This window comes from Geotrypetes seraphini, chromosome 13, assembly GCF_902459505.1.
Source record: "Geotrypetes seraphini chromosome 13, aGeoSer1.1, whole genome shotgun sequence".
NCBI lineage: Eukaryota > Metazoa > Chordata > Amphibia > Gymnophiona > Dermophiidae > Geotrypetes > Geotrypetes seraphini.
The window spans coordinates 58692963-58715805 of record NC_047096.1 but is presented as its reverse complement, the minus strand read 5'-3'; the positions used below and the strand labels follow the sequence as shown (position 1 = coordinate 58715805).

Genomic DNA, 22843 nt, shown 5'->3' with positions numbered 1-22843 from the left:
ATATGCTTGGTAATATTGTAAAATTCTATAAATAAATAAATTAAAAAAAAAAAAAGACTAAGATTGAGCATGGTTAGCTACCAACATGTCTTCCAAGGTTTTGGCTACTGGGCTCACTTACACTATTATAAAATTTGTTGTCATTTTGTGGTTATATTCATGAGCAGTATTATAACATTATATGCATTGAGGATCTGTATTTGATGTTGGGATGTAGGTGTCAGTCCTGGATTGTCTGATGCATTATGAACCATTACATTCTACTGCCTGTCAAATTTATAAATCCATCCAGCCTTCCCCCTTCAGGCCATCATTGGAATGCTTTTCTGATTCATTTATATATTCTAGTATTGTCATCCTTTTTAAGCTCCAGAAAGTAAGTCATAACATACTTTTAAAGGAATCCAATACAAAGGTATTACCTTGTACTGCTTTTTTTTCTATTTATTAACCTTTTATTCCCCTTTTCCCAGAATACCCAATATCATATTTCAATAGCCTTATATTATTAAATCTTGGCATAAAAAGATTGCCATTTAAACATATATACATATTGTTAAATACATTTTTAACGTATTAATTAAAAACTAAAAAACTATGATGAACTGTTTCTGTAAAATGTCTCTAAAGCTTTTCCATGGTAAGGACACACAGATGAACCACAAACACAGAAGTATCTAAATTACATTTTGACATCAGTTTTAATCATTCATTCTGTTTTGCAAAACATCTTTTTTAAATTTTTTTACTTTTGCTTCAGGTTTTTCCCATCAAACTCCCAACACAGCCTGACAACACTACCGAGACCTCCAAAGTCTCCAACTCTGGCGGAAAAGTGAAAGTGTGTTTGGTCCGAGTGCTAGCACTACCTTAGTGTTGAATGAGGGGGTTCAGGTAGGCTTCTGGTCCTCTCAAGGCCATTTGTGGGCCATCCCTCTCATTGCACACAAGCAACAGGACTGCTTTGACCTGGCTTTTATTTTACAAACATATTTCTTTTCTTGCAGGAAAGGATGATGTGGGTCATGACTGAAAGACCAGGTACATATCAAATTTCTGGCATTCGTAGCAAGCCATGCTGTCCAGTACCCATTCCCGTGTGACCAAGACTGCACCATACTGCTGCTGAATGGCTGAAAAAAAGAAACCCCAAGAAAATCAAATGAGATCAGAGTCTACTAAGGGATTCTGCCACCACAGAGGTGTCTTACTACAGATTGGTACTTTTCCTGGTTTTATTCCACCTGAACAAGATTAGGTCTTAGTTCAACAAAATCACTTCTGTAACATTTTTTTCCTTTTCTTTTTTTTTTTTTAATTCTTTCTGATTTTTAATCAAAAACAGTATCATACAAATAAAAGAACAGTAGGTATAACATACATTACACTAATTCCTGTTCAGGTAACAAATATCATTCAATAATTTCAGATTCTTGCATCTAATAATATCAGAATATTACCTATTTTTTTCCTTTTCTTGATTTCCCACCTCTAACTTCCCCAATGCTTTTTCCTCTCTCTTTACATAATTGATGAAATCCTAGAACTAGATGTTTCAGAAGTATCTAAAATTAATATTTACTACTCTTTTTCAACAATTTCATGATGTTAATAAATCATGCTGAATCTGAGGCAGGGGGTACATCTTGTGTTATTTAAAACCAAAAGATTATTCAGAAAAAAAGAAGCATTGTACTGTGGTGCAAGGATTTATATATTTTTCCTGATGTGGCCAGGGCCACGCAACTTAGACGAAAAGATGGTACTAGGTGCAACATTTTTCCTTAAATATCCCTGTAAATGCCTCTCATCTTTTCAGAGGAAGGACTATATATTTTGGGACTCTGTTCAATTAGAATAATTTATTAAGGGTAATGAGAAATAACATCTCTGAGTTATAGGTGCTAATAAGGAATTAGCTTGGAATATATTCCGTTAGATGATATTGTGATATATAACTATTTTCTTTGATCTCTAGTATTTAATTGTTTGGTATTCATCACAATTGCAGGATCTGCAAGGCAAGGAAGAGGCACTGTGGATCAATTTGGAAAGAGGGAATGGTGAATATATTTACAGGCCTCCTTCACAGACGGAAGAAGTGGACAGAGATTTAATAGTAGACATTCAGAATATATAAAAAAAAGGGAAGTTTTACTAATAGGTGATTTTAACATGCCGATTGTTGACTGGAGTACCCTTGTTGCAGGGTGTTCTAGATTCTCTACAAGGAGAACTGTTCCAGCAGTTGGCAATGCAACCCACACAGGATGGGGTCATACTGGACTTAGTGCTTACAAAAGGGGAAAGTGTTTCTGATGTTACAGGGGGTGATCACCTGGCATCCAGTGATCACTGCATGGTATGGTTTAATATTAAGACAGGTATAGAGAGGGCTCATTCAAAAGTAAAGGTTCTAGACTTTTAAAAAACTAACTTTGTTTGGATCGGGGATTATGTCAAGGAATTGTCTGGATGAGAACATCTGGAAGGAGTTATTGTAAGGACGACAAACCTTTTTGTAAGGCAAGTAAGTAAAAGTAAGAGGAAAACAAAGCCGCTTAGGCTACAAAAGATCACAGAAAGAGAAAGACAGGCAAAAATATCTGGAAAAGTTAAGAGAGGCTGGTCGTGTAGTCAGGAAAGCAAAGATACAAATGGAAGAAAAAATAGTTGAGACGGTAAAACGGAGAGACAAGATATTTTTTAGATATATGGTATTAGTGATAGGAAGACGTGCAAAAGTGGCATTGTGAGACTCAAAGGTGAAGGACAGAAATAAGTAGAAGCTGATAAAGAAAAGGCTGAATTGCTTAACTAATATTTCTGTTCTGTGTTCATAGATGAAGCACTGGGAGCAGGACCACAGAAGAGAAATGCGAATAGGGATGGAGGAGTGGTAGACCCTGCTCGATTTTCAGAGGGTTGTGTTTATGAGGAGCTGTCTAAATTAAAAGTAGATCAAGCGATAGGGCTGGATGTTGTACATCCAAGCGTGCCGAAGGAATTTAGGAAAGTTCTGGTGGAAGGAAGAAGTAGAGAATTACAGGCCAGTAAGTCTGACTTCTGTGGTAAGCAAATTAATGGAAACGCTTTTAAAACAGAGAATAGTGAAGTATCTGGAATCCGATGGATTATAGAACCAGAGGCAACATGGATTCACTAGAGGTAGGTCTTGTCAGACAAATCTGATCAATTTCTTTGACTGGGTGACCTTATCTCTTTCTCTCCTCCCACTCTCCTGTTCCCTGCTCCCCTTCCTTTAACTCCTTGCTTTTTTAACTTTGTGATTACCATTATGTATTAATAAGATTATATTGTGTGTGTATATGAAAAATGGATGGAAGAAATTGCATTACAATTAGTACTATTATTGTGGGGGTGGAGTCAGGAGCAGAGCTTGGGTGGGGGTACTCTGTTGGTATTTATTAGGCTTAGGGCAGGGATCTCAAAGTCCCTCCTTGAGGGCCACAATCCAGTTGGGTTTTCAGGATTTCCCCAATGAATATGCATTGAAGCAGTGCATGCACATAGATCTCATGCATATTCATTGGGGAAATCCTGAAAACCCGACTGGATTGCGGCCCTCAAAGAGGGACTTTGAGATCCCTGGCTTAGGGGGTACTTGGCTTGAAGAAATTGAGAAACACTGCTTTAGAGGAAAGGTGGGAGAGGGGAGATATGATAGAGATGTTTAAATACCTACGTGGCATAAATGTGCATAAGTCGAGTCTCTTTCATTTGAAAGGAAACTCTGCAATGAGAGGGCATAGGATGAAGTTAAGAGGTGATAAGCTCAGGAATAATCTAAGAAAATACTTTTTTACAGAAAGGGTGGTAGATACGAGAACAGTCTCCCATGAAGAAGTACTGGAGACAGAGACTGTGTCTGAATTCAAGAAGGCAAGGGATAGGCACGTGGGATCTCTTAGAGAGAGGAAGAGATAATGGTTATTGTGGATGGGCAGACTGGATGGACCATTTGGCCTTATCTGCTATCAAGTTTCTATGTTTCTTCTTGATGTGGGCTTGTCTGAATTTGAAACTGTAAGTTTTTCATTATACTTTTTGGTGAATCCATTATTCTACCTTCTTCGATTATGGATGTGTACATAATTAAATATAAATAAAACAAAATAAAACCAAAGACTATCATGCCTCTTGTTATTGGTCACCTCCAAAAGGAACAATTCTCAAGTGATGCTAACAGTCTTGGTATCTATCTGGTAGAACAGTACCATTGCCATGTATTAAATTATATTTTTCTGTTTATTGAAATCTATGATCTGTAAAAGAAATGCTCAAGGCCTAGCACAGCACCAGCCCTATCAGAGACCTTCACCCAAACCTCCTATAACTCAGGAACAGTAAAAGCAGCAAAATCCTAGTATGGCATAAAGACGAGGTCTGGAGAAGATTCATCAAGAAAAGATCTATCCAAGCCAAAATAAAGAAAATATTAGCCAAAGCTTAAATTGAAAGAGAGGAAGTATCAAAGCTAGGGAACGGGTAATGTGATGAAACTGGTAGATATGTTCCTCAGTAGGACTAGATAGACCGGCTTTCTTTGGGTACAATCAAAGCAGTTTGCATATGCTATATGCAGGTACTTTTCCTTGTAGTCTGTTCACAATCTAAGTTCTGTACCTTTGGCAATGACTTGATCAGGGTCATAAAGAGTTGCAATGGGAACTGAACTCAGTTCTGCAGGTTCTCAGCCCAATGCATCAGGCTACTCCCTCCACTCCTGAAAGCGTAGACATTCTCCGACACACACAAAAAATCCTGGACTTTAAACTTGCTGACTTTGTTAAAATGGGGGAGTACCTAAAGAAAGAGCGGAAGGGTTGGTTTAAACTGAAGGGAGCTATAAAATCAGCAACAGATCTTTATATAAGGAAGGTTAACAAGAGAAAAAGGAAACCAATATGGTTCGCCAAAAAAGTCGCTGACAAATTAAAAGCAAAGGATGTAGTGTTCATGAAAAATCAAAGAACACAAGATGAGGATCATAAAAAAGATTACCGAATAAAACTGAAAGAAGTGAAGAGAGAAATATGGCTTTTGACACAGTCCCTTACAAGCGTCTCATACATAAACTCAGTGGGCTACAATTAAAGACATAAAGTGGTGAACTGGTTGACTGACAGATGGCAGAGAGTGGCAGTTAATGAAGTTTTATCGGAGGATAGAAATGTGGAGTGTCTCAGGGCCAACATATTTGTAAGCGGCATTGCTGTAGGGTTGGAAGGAAATATTTGCCTCTAAGTGGCCTCTCCAGTGGGTGTGGACAATATGAGAAGGGATCTACAAAAGCAAGAATAATGGTCTACTATTTGGCAGTTAAGATTTAATGGGAAGAAGTACAAAGTGATGCACTTGGGGTGCAGAAATCCAAGAGAGCAGTATGTACTAGGGGGTGAGAGACTGAGATGCATGGTCCAAGAGAAAGACCATGGGGTGATGGTGGTTGAAGTTCTCAAGATGGCAAAACAACGTGACAAGGCAGTGGCTGTTGCCCAAAGAATGCTACGTTGCACAGAGAGGCATAACTAGCAGAAGAAAGGATGTTTTGATTCTCCTATGGAAGTTGTTGAGGCCCCACTTGGAGTACTGTGTCCAGTTTTGGAAGCTGCATCACTTCAAGGACATAAAAAGACTAGGCATTTCAGAGAAAGGTGACAAAAATGGTTCAGGGTTTGTGCCATAAGACTAGAGAACTTAAATATGTATACACTAGAGAAAAGGAAAAAGAGAGAGATGATATGATACAGACACTTAAGTACTTGAAAGGTATTAATATTCAAACAAACCTCTTTCAAAGACATAAGGGTGGTAGAACTAGAGGACATGAATGGTGTCTGCAGGGAGGTAGACTCAAGAGTAATTTCAGGAAATACATTTTTTTTTTTTTACAGAGAGTGGTGGATGCATGCAACATCCTTCCGAGAGAAGTGGTAGATACAACTGGTCTATGAACAAATTCAAAACTGCATGGGATAGACACAGAAAGAAAATAGAAATGCAGCATGGCTATTGAAGTGTTACCTTGGGCAAGAATAGTGGGATCTAAGATTGATGCCAGACAGAATTGAATGGTCTGTGCTGCGAATAGTGAGAAACAAAGAAGAATGGCCAAATCCAGCAAGGGGAACGGAGGTCAATGGCAGACAGACCTGTACGGTCTGTGTCCTGCACATGGCGAGAGATAGGTGAAGGTTAGACAACTCCAGTGTGTTGATCATTTTATTGTCACATACTGCGAATGGAACAACTGAGTAGCCTAGAAGGGAGGGGAAAGCATCTTGACTGATTCATATGTGGTGTACTGCTGGCAGTATTCAATTTATCATCCCCATCATGTTTAGTTGCCTATATGATTGACATGGTGGTGACTTCACAACTAGCATTTAAACATGGGTCTACATGGAGTGGTGGGCAGGGCTATGATCGCCTTGTTGGGCAGGCAGCATGGACCATGAGGGTCATTTTCTGTCATCTACTGTATTACAGCGACACCCCACTGAAAATGGATTTCTTCTTACCACTAGAACCCCAACCTCTACCCTTAGGAGAAACTGAGCAGACAAGGCATTCTGAAGTTCTGTCTCACCTTTATAATCTGTGTCTTCTGGAGCGGCATCAGGCTGTACAACTATCAGTTTAGTGAGGGTCTGCAAAGTTCAACAGAAGAGAGAAGATTTAAAAGGCAAAAATTTGTCACACAAACCTCCAGTCTATTCTGTTTATATGATGATTAAAGAGAAGTACCCAGAGCCTTTTAGCTTGGGGAAAGGGAAGTGATGCAGTATTGATGGTGTCTACTAGTTTCTCTTGACCCTCATCCCCCAAACATAAAAGCACTTTTATTAGTCACTTCATTGTACATTAGCAAAGCAACAATTAACAAGAAAGAAAGAAAACTACAAAAACAGGTAGGATATAAAAACTGGTTAAGGGTAGCGGCCAATGCTGAAGTCACTACTATGCTGTAGCTAATGTACTTAGGATACCCTTCTGGAACCCTCCCCAACCCTTCCAGTGTACCTTCAAGAAGAGGCAGGAACATTATCATCTTGGAAAATGTCAGTGCTTGACCTCACATAGTGCATTCTAGGACGCACTATGTGGCATTAGACTGGCGAATAAAGGAATTTTCATCTTATTTGGTAGTCTGGGAAGCGCAAATTTGATTGGACTATCTTCCTTGGTCAAATTGCTGCTGCTGTTCTCTCAGTATTCTGGGTTCCTTCACTACTCATTTGCTTTCAAAATGCAGAGGATTACTTTGACAACTAGATCCATTCACAGGCACTGCTGCAGCTCACTGAAAGTGCTGCTCAGCATATCTGAAATGCTGAATTAAGCAGAAAAGCCATGATATGATTTTGCTTGTTTAAATACCCCCGTCCCCCCAAAAAAAAGAAAGAAAAAATGTAACATCCCTAAAAGCTTCCCCCTCTGGCCAGGTTTGCTGCTTGGAATCTAAGTAAATCGTAGAAAGGAGCCGATGTAGGAAACATTAATAACTACAACGGAAGACTGAGATGATTCAGAAACAAACAGGAAGTAGACAAGAGTACGACTAGAAATGGAAACACAGCCAATAAAATAGCCCTGTTGGTATTCTGAAGATGTCTTCAAACTTTTTTTGTCCAGAAATCAAGATGTGTCCAATTTAATATTACCTAACCCTGCGTTTAGCTGTCTTCCCCCACCCCACCCCTTTTAATCTACTCTCCAGCCTGCAGATAAAAATGTACCATCTGTCTAATGGGAAAGCCGTTTAGGGACTGAACAGTAAATTCTGTAGAATTAGTGTTTGGAGACTGACGCCACATAAGGATGAGAGCAAAAGAAATTTGTTCCTATTTCAAGTAATGCTTCAGCCTCTCCAACTGAACAAAACAGGCCTTAAAGTATAATGTTATATTAAGAGACACTTGTCATCACAGCATCCCGGCCTTTCTTACCGGTTTTTCTGTAAACAGATGAGGCTGTTTTACCACTGAAGCACCACCCAGCTCCACCATCCACTCCAAATGCTCTGAACAAAAGGGAAAAGGTGGCAAAATGATCACTGTTTTATTAAGAACAAGAATCAAGGAACCAAAACAGCTTGTATCATGACAGATCATTCAGAAATTGCTAAGTTAAAGGATTCTTTTAAAGTCAAAGAACTGATCATTGAATTATTTATATATAAGCAAACAAATAACGTAAGAGAGAGGCTTTGACTCCTTATGGCCTACTCCTCTCCAAAATCCTCAAACACCACCCCCCTCCTTTACTCGCTCCATTCAGTCCATCCATAAACATCAAAGGGCTGTCCAACTCCTCAAGCAGTTTATTTAAAAATGAAATGCCTCATTCTCAAATTGAGAGATTGTATATAGGGATTCTAAATTGCCAAAAAATGCTTCCTACGCTTAAGGGCGAGATTTGCTTCTTTAGCATCCCACATCATACGTGACTTCTCCAGAGCATTGCTGTGCTTTTTACACCTGAACGAGAAGTTCGGGACCAATAACCCATTTACATCCCCCTCAAAAGGAAAAACCTTAAGGTAGTGTTCTTTAATGCAAGGCCCACGAGTCAATGGTAGCCCTCGGAGATCTTTTGGGCAGCCCGCATAATCGCCCTACATTTTTTTTCCTGCTTCATATAAGCCATGGGCTTTCTAGTAAAGAACACTGCCTGGTCCAATCTGAACTTTCTCTTTCCCTGCCCTCCCAGCTTCACAAGTCCCCCATCCCACATTGCCTGTCTGACCAACGTATTTACAAACGATCGTCTTCCTGGCAGCGATTTAACCAGGCTCTCTCTGGCCAACCCCAAGGGTCTTTCCTCTGAATGTCCCTCCCAGGAAGCTGCTGTACAGGAAGGGCCCCTGGGTTGGCCAGAGAGAGCATGCATGTATTGCTGCCAGGACAGCAATTGTTTGTAAGACCATTAGGTGAGTGGGAGGTAAGCAGGCAGGAAGGGATGCCAGACTCACAAAGTGAGGAGGGAAAGGAGATAGGGAAATCTACCTGAACTGAGCAGAAGGAGGGGTATTGGGGGAGATGCCACATTCAGAAGAGCCTGAATGAGTGATGCCAGAGTGAGGTTGGGGGGATAGTGGGGCTGCTAAATGTGGCCCATCCCTATATTTTTCCACAACCTCCTTCCAGTTTCAACATCAACGGTTCTAAAAAAGGGTGCTTTATCATCTTTTCCCTTCCCACATTTTCAAAAGTGGAGTGCAGATAAACACTGTTTTATGACAGATGCAGATGAAAAGAAGGAGAGAGGGGAGAACCTAGACATTGGGGTTGGGGGGGGTGATTGCTGAGAGATACGGGTGTCCATGAACATTATGATGAATGCATTGTTTAAGTATGTTTGTCCTCTCAATGAATGTTTAGGTTCTTTTTCTTATAATTTATGGTGTTCCTTTCTGAATTTATTTTATATTATATATACTCATAAGTAAGCTGCACTGACCTTCCAAATATTACAGGGTATCAAGAGTTTAACAAACATAAACATAAAAGAAGGAACGAGAGGGGAGAACCTAGATACTGGGAGAGAAAGAGACACAGCAAAGAGATGGATGGGGAGAGGTGGTGCTGTTAAGCAAAGCCAAGTACATGGCTGACTATCTTGACTGTATTTAGCTAATCTATCCGCTATAATAATTCCCTTAGCACACATGCACACTTCAAACCTGGTGGCTCCGTGCGTCCGTTGCTCCGTGGCCGGCAGAGAAATTGTATTGTAAATAGAGAAGTTGGTAAAGCGTGCGGCGCGTACATTCGATTTGCTGTGAATGGTGGTTTACTTTACCCAGCAGCGGTTATTTTGTGCCGGTTGCCGTTTCCAACACAACGCGCGATAAAAAAAAATAAAAGGTAGGTGGGAGAAGAGGCACGATAATTGACATCCCCCCTAACATCCCCAATATTCCCCTGACATCCCAGACCTGTCCCGACATCCCCCTGACATCTCCACACACACACAGAAGGCCAGGGGGCCAGGGAGAGAGATTGAAAGAAAAAAAAAAAAACAGACAGCGGACAAGAAGAGAGAGAGACACAGAAAAAAAGACAGACAGCAGCCAAGGAGACAGCAAAAAAAGACACACAGACAGTGGCCAAGGAGAGAGAGAGAGACAAAAAGACAGACAGACAGTGGTCAAGGACAGAGACAGAAAGAAAGACAGACAGCGGCCAAGGAGAGAGAGACAGACAGACACATCTATTCTAGCACCCGTTAATGTAATGGGCTTAAAGACTAGTTAAGAATAACAGAATAATATAAGTTTAAAGAAGAAGACTGAACAGATGAATTGATTACTATTTAATTAAGTATTTATTAAGTAAACCAAAGGGACTAATGAGGAGTCCAGTCAGTATGAGTCTTCTGACCCATCTGGCATTCTGAAGACCCTAAGGTCTAGAGTCTAGCAGCAGTCTCTTAAGTCTGCAGCTGGAGGTTGCAGCAGCCATTTGAGACTGAAGCCAATAGATGAGGAAGGGGTGGCTGGGGAAATCAGTATAAAGTTTTGGTTCTAACCCAAAATGCACTGCATTTCCACCAAAACAAGGCTGAGCATGAATTTGAGGTCAGTTGCAGTGCTGAAACTGAAATTCAATAACCCTCTATCGGACATTACATAAAACAGCACACAGCAATACCATGGGCGTCAGCATATCTACCTGCATAGGCATCGTTTTGAAAAAGTTTAGCCACATTACTCACCCGTTGACATATCTGTGAATGGTCCAGAACAGCAGATCTCAAAATCTGTAAACAGCTGGAGAAAAAAACAAAACAAATCCCAGAACAAAATAAAGTGTTTACAGAGGAATGTGGGAGGCCAATCATGAAACAAAAACAAGGCTGCTGATTAAAATAATAATTTATGGAAATGAATTGCTCTAAATTACATTCTAGGTGCAGGTGGCCTTCCATTAGCAAGCGGAATCTAATGCCTTGTTAACCAAGCTGAAAATCCTACCACTGAACAGTGAACGCAGCATTTCCTGCCAAGCTGGCTGGTTAATTTAACTCTGAATTAGGCCCCGACACATCCTTCACTGCAGGGCCGATGGATGCTGTAATAATGACAGATCATCTCAAACCTCTGCAGACATATTGCATGAAAATGGCAGTGGACCCTAAGATGCTGCTCTCTCTAACAGTATTTTAAGATCCACTACAGGAGAGAAAAGGCCACCCTGCAGCTATTGAAATTAAATCATTTCTTCCGTGATACTCTTATTGAATGAATGAGACCTCCCTCTCACCTCCATCCCTGAAGTGGTTTAGTTAGACCAAGATTCAAATCCAACCCCAACATTCCTTGGTAAAGTCACTTTGGGGGAAATTTTATAAGGCATTGCTGCACTGGAAACAGCATTTTTCTCACAGAAATTACTGTTCAGGGTGGGTATGTGTGTACATTTAAGCATGTATAAGTTTTTCCAGCTTATGAGGTGGTTTTTCTGGGGAGCATTTGCCCAAGTGAGTAAAATAGGCCTTAGGATATTTGTGCATGCTTCAGGTATCAACGTCCACGTGCACTTCCTGTATTTGCCCCTTTTAAAACTAGCCTGACTTGCATGCATGCTTGCTCCATATTAGAGAATGACACAGTGACAAAATTCATCACCGTTCCCGTCCCCGCGGATAACCGCGGGAAATAATCCCATGTCATTTTCTAGTGTCTATTTCAACCTCAGTCCTTCTACACCAGCATTCTTCAAAGCAAAGCTTGCGGGTCAGTGGTTGTGGCCATTCATACTCTGATTCTTATGGGAGCCAAGGATAATGAAGCCATTGTGACATCACTGATGTGATTGGCTCTTAGGCACTGGTGGAATGAGGCATTATGACATCACAATATCTGCTCTGGATACCAGAGACTGTCATTCTTCAGTGTCTATCTCAACCTCAGTCCTTCTACACCAGCATTCTTCATAGCAAAGCTTGCGGGTCAGTGGTTGTGGCCAATTATACTCTGATTCTTTCCTCTCTCCTTAAAGAATGATATGAAGATGGTTTCCCACGATTATCCGCGGGGACGGGAACAGTGATGAATTTTGTCACCGTGTCATTCTCTACTCCATATTTCCCATTCAGCACCTGAATTTGCTTTAAGCCCCCTTCAGCCCTATTTGAAAAGGCAGGTGAAAAATCCAATTACATTTATTTATTTTTTAGAAGAGAAGTTTCCTCTTGCTCCCTTAGGCTTTCATGTCAATCCACTGGGCTATGATCCTTTGTTTGCAACAATCCAAGGATTTTCCCCATTGTTATATTCCCCATCCCAATTCAGGAATCATGCATCAGTTCCAGGCCAAGGGCCAAAAAAGCTGCAGCTCCCTCTAGAACAGTGTCTCCAACGCAAACCCTTTGCAGGGCCACATTTGGGATTTGTAGGTACTTGGAGGACCTCAGAAAAAAATAGTTAATGTCTTATTAAAGAAATGACAATTTTGCATGAGCTAAAACTCTTTCCTTTTGGCCAAGTCTTAATAAGAATATTGTTATTTATAGCTAAAGAGACATATGATCAAGAAACTGTTTTATTTTACTTTTGTGATTATGATAAACATACCGAAAGCTTCAAAATAGTACCTCGCAGGCCGCGAGTTTGAGACCACTGCTATAGAACCAGCTAATGTAGACTTTACCAGAAATCTGATCACTAGATATTGGTCTTGCAGAATAGCTGAGCCCTCTCTCCCTTAAGTGCTGCCTCGGCAGCAATCCCAGTTCTAGCTGTCCCAGGGAAAAGGGTCTAACACTTCCCCCTCCCCATTCGCAGTTTCGGCAATTGCGATTTCACATATTCGTGATTTTTTGGGGAGGGGGGAAAAAAAGAAAAAAAAAACCACAGTTTAGCCTTCCCCCCAGCGTCCCGGCCTTACCTGGTGGTCTAGCGGGCTTTGGGGGCAGGAGCGATCTTCCTACACTCCTGCCCCATGTAGATCGCCAATAGGAAATGGCTGTGGGGAGTTCCCGTCGTAGTCTCGAGAGACTAAGGGAACTCACAGCAGCTATTTCCTATTGGCGATCTGCACGGGGCAGGAGCATAGGAAGATCGCTCCTGCCCCGAAAGCCCATTAGACCACCAGGTAAGGCCGGGATGCCGGGGGGAAAGGTGGGAGGGAGGCGGGGGTGGGTCAGAGCCGGACCAGAAGATATTCGCAGTATTTCACCATTCGTGGTCCAGCTCTGCCCCTATCCCCCGCGAATCCGGAGGGAGAAGTGTAGAACTTGGAATCAAACCTAGCTCTCCACACAGCATTCTGCAGAGCTTGCTAGTGGACAAGCTGGCCCAATTTTAAAATCTTAACTTGTGGCATGTCTGTACCGAGCTCAACTACCTAACTGTAGGATTTTATTCATAACCTTTGTGAGGATTTGGCAGGATAGAAGATCACAAATTTTACCATGTTAAGAGGGGAAAATGGGCTGAAATTTGTGATTTTCAACTGGACTTTTCCAATTACTAGCTCATGTCATCACCATGAAATCTGACTTCCATATATATATTCGTCCAATCTTACATGGTTTCTTAATTCTGAAATTTTCAATACATTTATGACAAGACGCTCCTTCTACCTTTATGCTCATTCTGCAAATTGGTATGGATAGATAGTACATCTGGGCCTTGTCCCAGTGCAAACTGTCTGAAAACTGTACCCTAAAACCTTAACACCCCCCCCCCCCCCCAGACTATCAATTTGGGCTACGGTTAAGTTATTTTACCACAGAATCTAATTTTATGGCCTGGGACTCTATGCTAAAATAGCCCAATTTGTAGTTAAAAAAAAAAAGTGTTAATAATTTCCCTTCTGAGGTGACTGCTAGAGGACATGACAGTTATTTTTTTTTTAACATACAAATATTAACAAAATGATTTAATCATGACACCCATTTTGGCCAATACTTTGAAGTCAGCCTCAACACCTAAGCCATTTGTAAAGGAAGCTAAATGCTTTGGTAGATTTACTCTTAAAATGAGTTCTACATGCAAGTTTAACCATTTTAATGAGAACTATTAAGACAGAGATAAAGATATTATAGCTCTCCAGCAGCAGACTACGCCCCAGGGATTACTAACATTCCTAATGCCCCTGAAAAATAATATTGGATTATACTAATAGGTGCCATATTCATACTATAATATTTTAAGATTCATTATTTTAAATGGCTTTCAGTTTTATTTTCTTCAAGGCTCTATTTTGAAAAAAAATCATACTGAAGACTACTTTATAAGGCTGGTTTTCAATCCAATTCAAAAATTAGAGTTTGATGCCATGCTCATAAAGCTGCTCAGTAAGCTGAAAAACAAAAGTACAGCCAAATCTTCTCTCTAAAATGAAAATCCGTTTTCAGTATTTTAATATTAAGCTGTAGTTCTTAAGAAAACATATTTAGTCTTGGATGCCGTGTTTATTTAATCTGGGTTTAATTCCCAGACCAGGATTCTGCTCCCTAAACCTGACTGGAGATCTGCAGCAACAGGGGCAAGGGAGCCTCAGTTATCACCCAACAGTGTCATCTACTGGCTGAAATTAGGGCCCCTGCAAACCAAGATCCAGAGGTAGTCATGGTCTATTGCAGGGATCTCAAAGTCCCTCCTTGAGGGCCGCAATCCAGTGGGGTTTTCAGGATTTCCCCAATGACTATGCATTGAAAGCAGTGCATGCACATAGATCTCATGCAGATTCATTGGGGAAATCCTGAAAACCCGACTGGATTGCGGCCCTCGAGGACCGACTTTGACACCCCTGTTCTAGCGGTGTTAGGTAAGAATGTTTTAAAAATAAGAAGGCATTCTCTGGGCTAAGGGTCAGCAACCTTTTTACAACAAAGAGCCAATTTATCTAAAATGTTTGACACAAGATTTACAAAGAGCCGCAAGCTTTTCTCCCCTCCAACCCCTTGCAGGTCTCTGCACTTCTCATCCCTCCCCTAACCCATAACCAAGGTTCTCTCCCCTCTCCAGGCCCCGACCCTTTAATCTCTCTGCCAAACTCATGATTCCCCCCCCCCCCACACTCCAGGCCTACAAAGGTATCTGGTGGTCTAGTGGGAGTCTTTGTGGCAGGAGCACAGCCCTCTCACTCCCACCTCCTCACTGCTGCCTTCTAAAATGGCTGCCACAATCTCTCATGGCAGCTTGCGGTACTAAAGGAAATGCCGCAAGCAGATGAGAAAGGTCACAACAGCTAGTTTAGAAGGCAGTTGTGCTCCTGCCACAAAGACCCCTGCTGGACCACTAGGTACTTTGGTAGGCCCGGGGAGAAAGGGGGGGGTTCATTGGGTTGGGAGAGAGATTAAAGGGTCGGGGCCTGGAGAGCCGCAACCACATGCAAAAACCAGTGCAAGTGGCTTGCGAGACGCAGGTTGCTGACCCCTGCTCTGGGCAATTGCAAATGCAGACTCTTGAGACATGGCGTATCTACCTTAACAAAAACACTGGGTGACCCAAAATTCATTACCAAAATCCATTCAACACATTGGGTTCCATGATATTGTTATATTAATTGTTTACATCTCGTGTATACTTTTTCTGTTTGTTTTGGAAATTCAATAAATTTCTCATGAACTTAAAAAAAAAAAAAAAATGCAGCTGGAGACTTGCCTCACATGTTAACTTAAATCTGAGCTATCGTGACTATCAGAAAAAAAATCCTGGAATGGGAAGAAGTGGCCTACTGGTCCCTGGGATTCAGAGCTAGCTAAGTTCCTGGGTTCTTGGGCATGGTTTCAAAAGACTTGGTATAAATACAGACACACAAAGAGGCAGAGTATGTACCATTCCGTCCGCGGCTTGTCTGGCCCTCCTAGGGCCCCCGTGTTGTCGTCCATTGATTACGTCACCTCTTACTTCAAAGTCAGACTGCAAGATAACGTTGGAGACTCAGTTCTCTCTCACAATTATGCATCTCAACACAGAACAGTACAGATATAAAGAAATTTACTTTTTGAAGCATTTATAAAAGCATAAGAAATAAAACAAAAATACCGTTAAGTCATAAGAGTGTTTCCATGAGGTTGGGATTTTCCCAGTTCAGGAGGCACCAGTGTTTTTTTGAAAGATAACTCCCTGTTTCCCTCTCATTATTCTCCTTCCTTTTATTTTTATTTATCATTGTAATTAAAACTTCCCTATCCCCCAGTCCTAATTCATTATAGTTTCAGGTTTACCCTCTTTTTATTTTACCCCACCCAAATCACAAATAATATTAGACCTTTTTAACTTTTAATATTGTAAACCGCCCAGATACTTGTGATGGTCATTATATCAAGCCACGAATAAACTTGAACTTGAACAGCCTATAAGTGAATTTGTGGGCTAAATGTTTTCAGTTCCTAAAGCTCTCAAGTTAACTTCTATCAAGCCATAATGCATTATCGTCAGCAAAACAGTACTAAACTACACCAGGTATACATCCTATTTACCCCCAAATTTTACATACCTCATTGAGTATTTTCCCTTCTTTAAAGCACTGCACAATCCCTGAAACATATAAACAAACTTGAAACTCCCTCATTCAGTGCAACATTTAAAAGGAGATACAAAACAGAAGTATGCGCTTAGGTCTGTTTTCAAAATGTGTTATTCACACAGAGAAAAACATACAACTACCAGGTGTTTTTACTTCAAAAGGGGAAATATATTTTCTGATGTTCCCAACTCCTCTTTTGGGTCAAATTATGAAAACTCCCTCCCTTCCCCCTGAGACCCCAGGTGTTTCCTTGGATTTTATGGCCATCATTAAAAGATATTTAAATATCTCCATCACACCTCCCCTCTGTTGCAGCAATCATTCAAATAGTGGCTCTTCGCTGAGCAGGAACGCGTGCTTGGTTCACCACTGGACCAATAGGGAATTGAAAGGTACGTGGGGCAGGCAGGAAGGAGGTAAAAATTGTCACAGTCGGCGATGACAGAAGGTGGAAGGGATCCCTCCTGTCCCGGCCTACCCATGAGACGCCAGGTCTTTTGGCAGGCCTGGTGGAGGCCTGCAAGGCATCGGGAGGGAGGGAGAGGGTACAGGGCTGGGGGGAGGAGGGCAGGGGGGCACAGCGTGATAGAGCAGGAAAGGAATGGGCTGTGTGCAGAGCCTGACACGGCAGAAAAGGGCATGAGGAAGGGGGGCTAGATGTAGAGCTGACCAGGGCAGTTGAATATTAACACCCCCCCCAAAAAGCTTATATTTGAGCCAATATTTTTGGGGGGTAAAGGAGTTCCTTTGGCTTATAGTCAGGTCAGTTTATATTCAAGTATATATGGTATATCTGAATTGAAGAAAGCTTAGGACAAGCAAATAGGAATATAGGACCAAAGGCAACATGTATTCACTAGAGGTAGGTCTTGTCAGACAAATCTGATCAATTTCTTTGACTGGGTGACCAGAGAATTGGGTAAAGGGAGTGTGCTAGATGCAGTATATTTAGATTTTAGTAAAGCCTTTGACAGTGTTCCACACAGATATCTAATAAATACACAGTGCTATTGGGATGGGCCCCAAAGTGAAACGCTGGGTCAGGAACTGGTTAAATGTAAGACGATAGAGGGTAGTGTTCAATGGAGATCGCTTTGAGGAAGGGGTGTGCCTTAAGGTTCTGTTTTTTTAACATTTTTATAAGCGATATTGCTGAAGGGCTGATGATATCAAAATCTGCAACAGAGTAGACACCCAGGATGGTCTGAATAACATAAAGACCCGGCGAAGCTTGAAAATGGTCTGAAATTTGGCAGCTAAAATTTAATGCTAAGAAATGCAAGGTGGTCATGCATTTGGGCTGCAAAAACCCAAAAGAACGGTACAGTTTCAGGGGTGAAGAACTTACGTGCACGACAGAAGAGCGGGACTTGGGTGTGATTGTATGTGATGATCTTAAGGAGGCCAAACAGGTTGAAAAGGTGACGGCGAAAGCTAGAAGGATGCTAGGTTGCATAGGGAGAGGTATGGCCAGTAGGAAAAAGGTGGTATTGATGCCTCTGTATAAGACTCTGGTGAGACCTCATTCAGAATATTGTGTACAATTCTGGAGGCAGCACCTTCAAAAAGATATAAAAGAGATGGAGTCGGTCCAGAGGAAGGCTACTAAAATAGTATGTGGTTTTCATCATAAGGAGTATGGAGACATACTTAAAGATCTCAATATGTATACTTTAGAGCAGGAGTGTCCAACCTGCGGCACCGTGAAATATTTTGTGCAGCCCCGGTCGAGGGCGATGCAGTGTTTCCTCTGCTGCCCCCGGGTGTTTACCGTCTTGTCAGCTCCCTCTTGCTGCAGTGTTTGTGTGGCCCCAGAAACATTTTTTTCGGCCAATGCGGCCCATGGAAGCCAAAAGGTTGGACATCCCTGCTTTAGAGGAAGGTGAGAGAGGGGAGCTATGATAGAGACGTTTAAATACCTACGTGGCATAAATGTGCATGAGTCTCTTTTATTTGAAAGGAAGCTGTGGAATGAGAGGGCATAGGATGAAGTTAAGATAGTAATATAAGGAAATCTAATAATCTAAGGAGTATTCTAAGGAAATAGGTTTTTTACAGAAAGGGTGGTAGATGCATAGAACAGTCTCCCAGTAGCAGTGGTGGAGACAAAGACTGTGTCTGAATTCAAGAAAGTGTTGGATAGGCACGTGGGATCTCTTAGAGGAAGAGATAATGGTTACTGTGGGCAGACTAGATGGGCTATTTGGCCTTTATCTGCCATCATGTTTCTATGTTTATATCTCAAGGAAAGAAGGGCAGAGTGGATAGGCCATGTATCTTTATCTATGTCTAATATTTCATTTGGGAACCAAAGGGCCTTATTAAAAAATGACCACTCTATTTTGAACTTAATTAAAATATAATCAACAAATTTCAGAACTGACAAGTCTTCAGAAAACATATCTTAACAACCCTACCCTCTAGGTTCACAGTTTCTGCAGCAAAACATTTTATCATGAAAATTAGGAAGAGGTAGCTTTCAAGTTCACACTGAACTTACACTGATAGCTAACCACCCACTTCCTTCCTGCAATACCTAAGAAGTACTTCAGGGTTCTCTCACACACTAGTCCAGCATCTGCAAAACAAAGAAAGATGATATTAGTCAGAAATCTATGAGCCCTGAACTCTTAATTATGCTGCTCAAAGGCACAGATCTGGCGTTTAGAGCACAGATTTTATACAAGCACCGCCAAATGTGGGAATGCTCTCCTTCATTCATTTCTTTGAGCAGTAAAGGATGGATTAAATTAGCAAGGTTTCAGTAGTTCACCTCACATACAAAAAGCTTTTAGTTCAAAACTGGGTGGAAACCAGCTTTGGACACACAGGGACTTTGGCAACGGAATGAGAAACCACAGGGGAGTGTGAAGGAGGGATAGAAAGATGCTGCACAAAGGGATGGGTGAAAGGGGAGGAAAGATGATACACATGGGGGGGGAGAGGAAGGGAGAGATGATTGTTGTACATACATCCCCCCAAAATAAGCCCTATTGCGTTTTTTGGAGCAAAAATTAATAAGACCCTGTCTTATTTTTGGGGAAACACAGTAGGTATAAAACATGTCTTTTCTAAAATGTCAGGTCTCAGCTGGTACACAAGAATAGAGAAGTCTGAGAACGCCGCTCTCTCCCCATTCTGATGCTAGTGTTGTGCCTTTGGGTAACAAGGAAGCTGTCTCGAAAATTGGAAGTATATGCATCAATCTGTTCCTTACAGGGAAAGAGAATAAAACCCCATAATCTGAGTAGCCTTTAAAGAATTAAGACCATTTTAAGGGCTTTGAGCATGACTCGGGAACTTTTCAAAAAGACAGGCAGTGACGCCCTTATTTCCATTTACACAGTTCTCCTTTTTGAGATGGTCACTCTCTCTCTCCCATTTAAAGCATTGTCAACTCCCCTACAGAAGCCAGGCCGGAGGAACCGGTGCATGGCAGGACCTAAAAGGACACGGACATGTTGCTACCTTGATTAAAAAAAAAAAACAACAACATTAGGTTAGACACTTGTATCCCACACATACCTCTCAAGTTCGCTGTGGATTAAAAAGAGAAAACTAGGAATTCCCAGGAGTAACACAACCCCTTGATAGAACCATATCAACATTATTGGTATTTAACATTTTATGGAACAGTTTCTAGTCTTTATTGCCTTATAGAGGTGGATAACGCTTTAGAACTAAGAAGAAATCAATTACATAAATCCTAACATATACACTATCTTTCTAGGATTAGGGTAATGGACAGCCAAATAAGTTCTAGTTTCTAATTGGTAAATCAGTGAGCATTAGAAATTACTTTGAACCTGATCAATTTAGACTATGGTGTACCTTATTCTCTGGCTGAGCTCCAGGCTATAAGTTTTCTTAGCAATCTAAAAACTCGTCCCTGAGGTTCAAAAGTAAGAAAATAATCCAAAATAATTACCAGACGTTTGAGTTGAGATAGGTTAGTCTAGGTTTAATCCTGGTTCAGCCAGTGACATTCTAAGTAGCGATAAAGTCACCTGACCTTTTATTAACACCATTTGCTCAGCTAAAATCATCCATTAGTGATATATTTGCACAGTAAAGGTTTGTTTTTTGGGTTTCTTTTAACTGACATGATATTATCCTGGAAGATGCAGAGAACCTGAGTACCAGAAACAACGTACAATTTTCTTTAGAGGACTGTGGTTGGATTACACCAGGGATCTCAAAGTCCCTCCTTGAAGGCCGCAATCCAGTCGGGTTTTCAGGATTTCCTCAATCAATATGCTTTGAAAGCAGTGCATGCACATAGATCTCATGCATATTCATTGGGGAAATCCTGAAAACCCGACTGGATTGCGGCCCTCAAGGAGGGACTTTGAGACCCCTGGATTACACAGTTTGAATTTTCAATCATCACTGTCTTGTCAGAAAAACCAAGATATCGGTTCCCCTAGATCTCGTTGGTCACATTTTGTAGTCCTCTCTAATTCCACCCTCCATTTGCCTTCTGTACAGGCTTCCCTACTGCTTCCTCCCTCTTTCAATGCACAAGAGCCCCTCAGTCCTCCATCTTTGTCCCATCACATAAAAATGTTTTCTGGTAAGGCATTACAGAACTTCTTAATGAAACTTATCCTGATCCATGACTCACTAACATGGGGTTCTTACAGCCTCCACCCCACACATTTGCATCTACCAATGGAGACCACCATCATTATATGTGCTTGTACAACCTGGTTCCAAAGCATCCTGTTGAGAGCATTCTGCCACAAGTTCCATCTCATCCACTTCGATCTGCAGAACAATTAGAGCTGCAAATTCCATCTGTAAAAGAGCTGAGGCTAATGATGTCTAAGGAGAATAGATTCCATTGTATAGGGCCCGGGGAATGAAATAGTCTCCCAGAGTACATTCACCGGCAACAAAATATATCGAATTTTAGAAGATTGCTTAAACGGCATCTTTTTTGCCAGATGAAATACAGGGTATGAGACTGTGTTGTTAATGAGGAGGAGATGACGATCATATTTTATTGTTTGTATTTTTGCTTTGTGTGGTTAATAGTGTCTTATATTGTTTATATATTGCTGATTTTGTATGTCATTTTGTAACCCAAATAAACCAAACCGCTAATGATGCTTGGCACAAGTAAACCCCCATCGGTCCACATATCCCACTGGCTAGATACTAATGACAGAGTCCTATTCCTTCTCTGGGCGGTGGGCTCTTAGCATTAATAACCAGTTTGCCCAAGGCTTACTGCACAAAACGTTTCAGAAACTGTTCTTTTGGTATTCTAATCCTGAGCTACTTATGGTCTACCTGGCACATTCAAACAAAAATCATGAAAGGAACTTTACCGTAATTACATAATCGCATGTTACCTCTCTGCCCTTCCCCCCCCCCCAAAAAAAAAAAATGGAGTGCAGAGGTTGAGGACGCGTCAAAAAATAAGAGTTTCACTAGAATTAAAACCCCTTTCAGCTATGCCAAGTCAACTTGTCATTCTGCAAGACATAGATCTCCGTCTGAAAATAAGAATGTTTGTCATAAGGATTAATGCACGGAAGCAAGTCAGAAATAATGCTCCTGCACACCCTCCCAGACATCTGTGATGCATGACCCTTAGGAAAATGCAACCAAGAGCAGCTCCTGAATCAGTAATGCTTCGCTCTTGGGAATGTAATTTGTTAGCTGTCAAGCAAACATCATTAGATACTGTGTACAGAATGAGGAGCGAGTGGGTGGGGATTTCTTCTAACTCTATGGAGTTTTACTTCTTTTTAACAAAACTGTTCCCTTAAAACTATTTTGACTTCATGCCACTAAACCTCTTGCCAAGCCACGATCCACAGCACAGTTAAGCATCATTCAGATGAGGTTATTTTTATTCTGCACCTGTGAAGCTGAAGCTCCATTCAGAGTCAAGGTATTCACTGGTTGTAAGATTGTTTTTTCGTATTTTGAAAAACAATTAAAATCATCATTTGAGCTTCTTCCCATCCCTCAGTTATCCTCTCCCCCGTAAGGATGCAATCTGTAACCTCATCTTTCTATATACATCTTGGGCAGCTTTTCATGTTGGATTTATGATACTTTCATCTCCTTTTTCTTGCTGTTCGACTTAAAATTTGCACACTGCTTCTGGGTAAAAGTCCACACACAACCTCAAACTGAAAGTGAGCAAGACCAAGCCAGTGGTTCTCAAACCTGGTACTGGAGGTACCCCAGCCAATCAGGTTTTCAGGATATGTTTATGCTTATTAAGGTACTTATATACTACCCTTTGCAATACCATCAAGGCAGTTGTTTTTTTTCGGGTACTTTAAGTATTTTCCCTATCTGTCCCGACAAGCTCA

General features: G+C 41.2%; 1 protein-coding gene across 4 annotated transcripts in view; it reads right to left on the bottom strand.

Moving 5' to 3' along the window:
* Positions 1–448: 448 nt before the first annotated feature.
* BRCA1 (BRCA1 DNA repair associated) overlaps positions 449–22843 on the bottom strand; it is a 120979-nt gene continuing 98584 nt past the window's right edge. For 3 of the 4 annotated variants that reach the window (XM_033918009.1, XM_033918007.1, XM_033918008.1), the window contains exons 17-23: positions 19012–19089; positions 16482–16522; positions 15818–15901; positions 10744–10798; positions 7974–8047; positions 6614–6674; positions 449–1133 (exon numbers count right to left, since the gene is read on the bottom strand). In XM_033918009.1, coding sequence (XP_033773900.1) covers positions 1024–1133; positions 6614–6674; positions 7974–8047; positions 10744–10798; positions 15818–15901; positions 16482–16522; positions 19012–19089 — 503 coding nt within the window. In that variant the 3' untranslated portion in view covers positions 449–1023. The remainder of the gene's footprint in view (positions 1134–6613; positions 6675–7973; positions 8048–10743; positions 10799–15817; positions 15902–16481; positions 16523–19011; positions 19090–22843) is intronic. The other variant, XR_004536763.1, reaches the window with a different exon arrangement.